Source organism: Liolophura sinensis, chromosome 7 (assembly GCF_032854445.1).
Source record: "Liolophura sinensis isolate JHLJ2023 chromosome 7, CUHK_Ljap_v2, whole genome shotgun sequence".
Lineage (NCBI taxonomy): Eukaryota > Metazoa > Mollusca > Polyplacophora > Chitonida > Chitonidae > Liolophura > Liolophura sinensis.
This window is the reverse complement of record NC_088301.1, coordinates 33,403,630-33,412,736: the sequence shown is the minus strand read 5'-3', so window position 1 is coordinate 33,412,736 and position 9,107 is coordinate 33,403,630. Positions and strand designations below refer to the sequence as shown.

At 38.6% G+C, this 9,107-nt stretch overlaps 1 protein-coding gene across 1 annotated transcript; it reads right to left on the bottom strand.

The window, feature by feature from the left end:
- Positions 1–2,074: 2,074 nt before the first annotated feature.
- On the bottom strand, positions 2,075–8,554 carry LOC135470857 (putative defense protein 3). Its single transcript, XM_064749904.1, has 6 exons — positions 8,439–8,554; positions 6,529–6,741; positions 6,058–6,209; positions 3,736–3,827; positions 2,401–2,545; positions 2,075–2,089 (listed from the first exon to the last, which is right to left on the bottom strand). The coding sequence occupies exons 2-6, from the start codon at positions 6,731–6,733 to the stop codon at positions 2,075–2,077; spliced, it is 609 nt and encodes a 202-aa protein (XP_064605974.1). The 5' UTR covers positions 6,734–6,741; positions 8,439–8,554.
- Positions 8,555–9,107: the final 553 nt, after the last annotated feature.

Sequence of the window (9,107 nt, the reverse complement as noted above, 5' to 3'; positions counted from 1 at the left end):
ATGGCGTAAAAATCTACAAACTACACTTTTCCTATAAACCCCTAAAGGTCAGTCAGGAAATTAAGTAGCCTGCTTTGTGACGTCGAAGGTAATAGCTGAGAGAGATCTCAAACTGGGGGCGCTGAGCTGGTCCCATTTGTTTTGTTCAATAATGACGTCATCTCCCGAAAATTCCCAACCACTAAACTAGAGGGCTTATTAAAAGAGTAAAGTATGCCGCAAAAATTATTTTTTCCCATATATCTATCTCCATTTTATTTTTATTTGTTATGTGTACATGTGTCAGCTTCTAAATTTAGCTTGCCACTGTTTATATATGCTAAGTTCAGGGCTGTTTGTCTGTTATTTTAGCTCTGCAACATTTTGAAGTTAATGTAACAGCTTCGAGACAACCTGTGATTGTAAATACTGATCACAATCCACTTGTGTTTCTAAGGAAAGAATCAGAGATTGTTACGGTGGAGTTTATTGTTGCAGGAATACAATCTTGAAATCAAACATGTAAATGGAAAAGATAATGTTATTGCAGATTGCTTGTCTCGTGTATAAGTTGTGTATAAAATGTTTAATTGCATGTGGTTTTACAATGTTGTACATATTATTGTCTAACATATATTGTAAGTTAAAAAAAAAAGTTAGGAAACCTTTTTTTTTCTTGAAGGGTGGGTGTGTTGTGCTAAATTTAGCTTGCCACTGTTTACATATGCTAAGTTCAGGGCCTGCTGTCTGCCTCTACCTAGGAATGTTCCAGAATACACTCGTCGTCATATACAAATTGTTGAGTAGGACGTTAAACACCAAGCACTTACTCACTCACTCCAGAATACACTCAGTTCGGTGCCTGTTTGTTTACATCAAATGTTCAGGAATTTCTTATTCTAGACAATTCCACCAGGCTATATAAGACCTATGAAAGCAGGTTAAAGGGAGAGAAAGGAGAGTTATTGAGAGTTTTGGGTGGATTTAGGAGATTTGCGAAAGTGAGCCTTGTTCTTCGCTTTGGTTTAAGATTGGGAAATCATAATAATAAAAGAAAGATGTGTGTGTCCTGTTTTATTCCACCTTAAAACAGTATACAGTAGTAGGTAAAGAATCAACACATCCTTGATATGATACATTGCTACAGTTTCGACAGATACTCTCTCTTTTGAATTTACTGTTATGTAATTTCTACATTTAGAATAAATCCAAAAGGAAATTTGTTATATTATCGAATACCATACATGGAGTAATCAAGCATCTATAGGGTGATAAAGTCGATATGGTGTTCCTCTATAATCATACATTTAACAAATCACTTGATACAGCCTTAAGAGTACCTTTGCAAATATGACCCCCTATAAGCATTTAATATAATCTAAGCCTCTTGTACATTCTCTTGCAGATGAAATATACAGGTGAAATACACATACGGTATCGGTCAAAAACTTTAATGGAGGCTTGTATCAGAAAATCGAGTGTGTCGGTAGATTATGATAGTAACTCGGTGTATATACACATCCATGAACATGGATTTACACGTCATCGTTTTCACGCTACTCAACCGCCTAATGTAAACGGATGTAAGGTATGTGATATACCGCAATACAAGTGGCCGTGAGAGAGAATATACCGATACTGGTGCTAGATATACGGTGCTGACCAATGGTAATAAGACTTGGTATACGTTACATGAACAATAATTGCTGAGTGAACTATGTAGGAAATTGTATGTGCTGTTTGAAGGAGACTATCAGGAGATAAATATACTATCGGATACTGTCACGTGGTAGAGTGACGGTGAAGAATATGGCTTTCACAATGAACACGAGAGAAACAACAAAGATTCTTTAAAACTCCATTAAACTGAGGTGGGGTAGAAGATCGATATTGTTTGGTTCTGATCATATAGTAGAGAACATAACATCATGCAGTTCCACTAAAAAGCTGCTTATGGACAATGAAATACTGAAAAATTTTGTCAACGACATCAGCGTAAAGTTTACGACCCCTAAAACCAACATGATAGAGAAACTCTCTTTAAGCGCAGTTTTATGAATTATTTGTCATTTGGCAGACCTTCCAACTGAGACCCTCATTCGGGGTCCAACTGTTCAAAAGTGTATTCATAGTTAATTGAGGATTAAATCTGAATACCGGTCTTATTTCAGTAGAAAACTATAGGGGTTTAGTCCGGTCCAAAATTAATACACACCCAGCTTAACTACTTAGAACCAATTTTTGGAACCAGTCCATCCTGTGACATTAATATTAAGAGTGAGAAAGAGAACAATGGTGACGTCAGAAAAGCAGGTGTTGGTCATCTATGTATTGTTCAGATGTTGAACATTATTACACCATTATCTGTAGAAGACGCGAAGTCGCTATTAATGCGATGAAGAATATTTCCTGGCTGCTTACGACAGTGGATCCACCACTGGTAGTGGTAGGGATTTGAGGAGTGCTGGATCCGTCATCGGTAGTCGTTGGGGTCTGACCAGCGCGGGATCCAACATCTGACATGATGCCTACCCAGAATGTTGCTATGTCCTTGACAAATGTTGCTCTTGAAAAAAAATGAATAATATTCAGAGAGCTAACAAATAAATGCTTAACTCAATGACAGAAAAAGGATGTCTGCTGGCATATGAATTTGTTCTTTAACGAATAACCGCGATTTTCAGTATTTCTCAAATAAAGATATTTAAAAAAGTATTTTTTTTACTTTAGACTGGGAAAACTACAAACTGTATTAAATAGGTAAAGATTTTTTGACCGGACGGGATTTGATATTTACAAAGCTACGATGTAAGTGGGAGGAGTGTGTGTGTGTGTGTGTGTGTGTGTGTGTGTGTGTGTGGTGGTGGTGGTGGGTGGGGGGGGTTGTTTTTCACTTGCTCCTACTTGTATAAAGATCGGACCTCGTTAAGGACACCATTTCCTGATCAGATGCAGCCCAAACACACATGGTAACCCAGGTGCTCTTGAAGTAGGTGATCATTTCCTGATGATTTGGGTCGAAGTTAGAATCCAACTCTCACAGTGGCTATAAGTCAGGACGTATGTCAGATACCCACCGAAAAGTCAGGCCTAACTGCAGGAATTCCCGATTATATTACCCATAGATCTGATAGCAATCATTTACGTGAATTTTTCAAACACAAATAAATATTAAATAAACATGGCCACCCCGCATGTTGATAGTCTGAAACATTATTTTTGTTCCAGGGTTCATATTTGCAATTCAACTTTATGCAATTCAAATGTAGAATCTCCCCTCAGTAGTTCAGACGTTATATTCAGTGTACAGGGACCGGTTGCTCAAAAGTGTATCAAAAGTTAAGCCAGCTTTAAACCATAATACTAGCCTTTGCTTTATACAAAACTAATGGACTCTAGTCCAAACTGAAGTTAATGCCGATTTTATTAGCTGATACACTTTTGAACAACTGGGCTCAGGTTTATAGCGTTATCTTTATTGTGGATGACGTTAGTAGTTGTGTACAAGTTTTTATAATGCCAACAAATCTTCGTATTTATGTATTATGTGTATTTTCTTTACAGTCAGTATGACAAAAGAATAATGTAAATCAATCTTCGAGCAAAAAACTAGATAAGTGCATCCCACAATAACAAGCCATGGTCCGTTCAGCAGGCTGAAATTCACATAGAATTTGGCCAAACTGACCGGATTATATCATGCTGAGTGAGATACATGTATATGCATGATGAATCATAATAATAACCAATGCTTACATGAACTGCACATCGCCAACATCCGTATCAGGGGCCTTCCAGATAACGGTTTTATTTAATTTGCCGATACTAGAATTGTGCGTGACGGCGCTCTGCAAGAAAGGAGATCTGGATAACAGATGTATGCATAACAGTGACAACGGATCGTTACCACACACCAGAATACCATACCATACGTGAAACAAACAGAGATACCTATCATTGCAAGGTAACTTTAAAAGCGAAATGCTCAGCCTTAAATGCTCAGCCTGACTCCGTCAGGCTTCTCCTTCGGTACGGTAGAGTAATTTACTTTTCGTTTCATGAACATTTCATGTTGTATAAGCTTGCAGCGCAGAGGGCTGACGGTCGAAACTTCTGAGAATACTTATGCCGATCCTGTGTTTTCGGAGTCGTACGTTGTTACTTTGTTCATTCCTTCAATGTAGACCACAATAATAACTTACATCATAAAATGCTCCCTACTTTTCTTGTAAATGGTGTATAGCATGTTGATATTTTGCTCTCTCACCATAACTGACGAACATTCAACAAACTCCACCTTAAATAACTTTGTCAACGACATCAGTGACATTGCCATTAAGTTTACAACTCGCAAATGTAACTGCCAGAGAAACATTTTCAGGGGGTATTCTTGTAAATAATTAACTAACGTCATATGGCAGACCTTCCAAATGAGATCCTTTTTCTGGGGGAAGTTGTTCAAAAGTGTATTCACAGTTAAGAGAAGATTAAGTCTGAATACCGGCCTAATCTAAACACAAATACTGAGGGGCTTTAGTCCGGACTAAAGTTAATACACACCCAGCTTAACTACTGCTACACTTCTGAAGAACTAGGTCTGAGGTTTTGCTTAAAACTTGTCCATCCTGTGAAATTAATATTAAGAGTCAAAAAGACAACAATAGTTCATCATTTCTCTCCTTGCATCTGGTGCGCTTTGAAAGTATGGCATTCAAATCCAGAACTTACAATGTACATATCACTGTATACAATGAAGTAAATGATAGTTTATACAACGCAATGGCAAAGTGGATGGCAGACTCTCAGATTACACAACAGAGTGGATGACAGATTCGCAGCTTTTACAACGGAGTAGATGACAGATGACAGATTCATAACTTACATGGAAGATTGGATGACAGATCCACAACTTACACACCAGAGTGGATGACAGATCCACAGCAGAGTGGATGACAGATTGACAACTTACACAACAAAGTGGATGACAGATTCGCAGCTTTCAGAATAGAGTGAATGACAGATTGACAACTTACACAACAAAGTGGATGACAGGTTCACAACTTACACAACAGAGTGGATGACAGATTCACAACTTACACACCAGAGTGGATGACAGATTCGCAGCTTTCAGAATAGAGTGAATGACAGATTGACAACTTACACAACAAAGTGGATGACAGGTTCACAACTTACACACCAGACTGGATGACAGATTCACAACTTACACAACACAGTGGACGACAGATTCACAACTTACACAACTTACACAACACAGTGGACGACAGATTCACAACTTACACAACTTACACAACACAGTGGATGACAGATTCACAACTTACACAACATAGTGGATGACAGATTCACAACTTACACATCACAATGCATGAGAAATTCACAACTTACACATGGCAGAGTGGATGACATATTCATAACTTGCCCAGCAGTGTGGATTACCCAGAAGAGCGGGTGAAAGATTCACTACATACATAACAAAGTGGATGACATATTCATAACTTGCCCAGCAGTATGGACTGCCCAGAAGAGCGGGTGAAAGATTCACTACATACTTAACAAGGTGGATGACATATTCATAACTTACCCAGCAGTGTGGATTACCCAGAAGAGCGGGTGAAAGATTCACTACATACTTAACAAGGTGGATGAGAAATTCATAACTTACTAAACAGAGTGAATGACTGATTCGTAACTTACACAGCAGAGTGCACGCAACCTATAACTGAGGACAGATTCACAGCTTACACAACAGAGTGGATGACATATTTACAACTTACACAGCAGAGTGGATGACAGATTTACAACTTACACAGCAGAGTGGATGACGGATTTCCAACTTACAGAGCTGAGTGGATGACAGATTCACAACTTAAACAGCAGAGTGGATGACGGATTTCCAACTTACAGAGCTGAGTGGATGACAGATTCACAACTTAAACAGCAGAGTGGATGACGGATTTACAACTTACAGAGCTGAGTGGATGACAGATTCACAACTTTTACAGCAGGGTAGGTGAGAGATTCACAACTTTATGCACAGAGGGTGTCAGATTTATAACTTACCCCTGCCACTCCATTACATTCGATGAGCTTTAACTGGCTTTCCTCATTATTCAACATGAATGTTCCTTGCGCGTTGGTATTTTGCCCATCTTTCAGACGGGCCTGAACAAAAACACCTGTGAAGTTTGTGTTGTCAGAACTGGATAACGTCACTATAATAATATACGAAAACAAGACACAAGTTAGCGGAGTTTCCTACGGAAAGTAATTATAGATATATCTGTCAAAACTATGGAAAACTTACACACGGTATAGTGCTGACAGAAATAAGATGTCCTCCGTGGTAATTTGTCGGTGCTCACAGATGTTAACTGATACAATAATACAATATTATAACCAAAACACCTTTACACATAACTCTGGCACATAACTCATGGAAACCTATGTATAGCCAATGAGAACGTGTCATTGCTGTAGTAATTTAAAATGAAAGTTATACATGTTATGCAGACTTTGAGTGAGTTGACGTACCTGTAATCATGCCACCCGGGGTGTAGGTAGAATTGCTGGTGGTAACAGTGTAATTAGAAGCTGATGTCTGCTTCCCCGCGCCATGACCCGTTGCATCAGGGGTCATTGTCATACATGCTTCTACAGGAGCTCCATTAGGATGCGTCTTCACAAGAGTGAAACATCCGACTATAGCCAGTAACGCAGTAATACGGTAAACAGCCATTTTGGGGTCTGTAAATACATATGTGTGTAGATAACTTATTTTTTGCCTAAAACCTGAATTTGTTATGACTGACAGACAACCTAATTAATGGCCAATGTATCAACATTCACGATTTGTCAATTTAATAATACATTGTTATTTTAATGCCTCATTCCGTGTTTACTTGGCAAAGTATTTGGTATATTCTTCAAAATTACTTGATTGAAAAACATTATGCTGCAATGTTTCTCTTGAGTGTGTTGAGTCCAGAAATAGCAGGTATCATTTTTTCACCGAGTCCCAGTATACCTTATAAAGACATTAGGAAAGTCATTGTCCGCTTAAATAGGCTGAACTCGAAGTGTCAGATAACAAGTAATGGTAGCTGACTTCAGCTGATTGACTCGACTTATGACTAAAGTCGTATTCGCTGCATTCGGTGTCAAATGTAATGTGCCATACATGAGTAAAACTAATAGTGAGAAGCGTCTAAAACGTTTTAAAGGGACGGAGTTCTAAGTGTTGTAAAATTTTCTTATTCACCACAGTATACTCCTCGCACACGTCACTTTGATCGAAGAAGTGAACCTTGTGTGTCTAGGATAATATTATCTTTAATAGGGGAAAGTATTCTGCTTCATTCTGTTCGTGTAAGCATTAAATAAAACATTCAGGTACTTTGCAACTTTTACGGCCTGTTTATGCATTCTAATGGTCAACATTACCTATGTGGTGTCTGGAACAAGGTTTTAAGACACTTTCGTGTACTAGCCTTAACAATATAACACAGCGTTTATACTGTATGAATTCCATCTTGTGAATTACTCTACCGCCCTTATGGGGCATAGAAAGGCCTGAATCACACTGCCTAATAATTAAATTCAAAAGTTGTTATAGTATTTTTCTTTGCTACACAATATAAGATAGCCAGGTAGTGCCTTGGTCTCTAATAACCACTAAATCAAGTTTAAAGTTGATTGAGAAACATTTGGTTGTTTAGTTTGGTTTTGATTTGGTAAGCCTTCATAGTCTAATAAGTCTACTCAGAAGATCCATACCTAAGCAAATGTACTCTACAGATTCATTATTTACATAGTTATTTTCCCAACCATCCAGGAGCTGGAAGTAAGCAGGCTTCCTATATTACAATGGGTCGTATGCAAACGTCATTTTATAAAAATCTATGAGCTATGGTTCACAGTTCAAATATTTAAAATACATGTTTCATTTATATGTAGCTTGGGTTGGGTCTTGAACGATTGTTTAAAACACTTGTCTTTAAACAGTTACAACACAAAAGGTGTTGAATAGACGCGACCCTCGATATCAGGTACATGTACAGTGACAACAAACGACCGAAGGCATTATTGATTGATCAATAGACGAGCAAAAATTTCGGTGGTGTAAGTGGTCTTCCATAAACTAAATTTAATATTGGTCGCCGTCGAATAATTTGAAAATGTGGTTCTTCAGCATGTCATAAAACCAAATAAATACAGTATAAAACGGAAACCGCACACTAGCAACCTAGCGCTGGTGAGTTGCCCTCTGGTTTCCTCCACTCTTAAACCTGACTGTCATCGTGCGGGAGTGAAAACTTCTTCAGTACCGGGACCGTGTTAAACACTTCAATTAAATAAATAAGTTGAATAAACTTGCCATTTCAAATGTAAGTCTTTCAGAGAAACCTTTTTCTGGCGAAAGCGGTACTTTATTGCTGACTTACCTGTTTAAATTGACGTCAGGACGAAGTTGATGAACTTGTAAATGTTTCTACACTCAGATCTCCAAAACGCAGCCGCGCACTCCCCAGTTTGAAATTGTATCTCAGAGGGCAGCTCTTACTGTGAAGTAACTTCCTTGTTCAGAGATTTTGAAATTGTACGCCTCGGCCCATTTCAGACGATGGCGTTTGCACGTGATACTTGAGTGTCGCGTATGGATGACTGCGTGGCCGACTTCTAAGTTGTCTTTTGTATTCGTGTGTTGTATTACATTATACGACGACTATTCAGGTGACATATGAGAACTGGCAATTTGAAAACTAAGACTCATGTAACAGCAGCAAGACTCATGTCGTCCTATAACAACTATATCGGCATATACCGTTGTGTGAATCATTGGCTTATTGTGTAAGTAGAAGAGAATTGGGTGCGTAACTATAACGAGAGGGGCACGAAGAGGAAGACGGGGTGCGAGTTCAACACAGACCTACTTTTAGTGGCACAGGCAATTAGTACAATGCAGATCCGTCTTACTGTTCGTGAGGCCTTGGTCTAGGGAGGCATAGCGTTTGTTTTCTTCCAGTAGTTCCTGTTTATCTTGTGAAATGTCAGTGGTTTACCCCGGGTATTCCGCTCTCTGGTCAAGTTAATGCTGCAAAACCTAGTGTGTC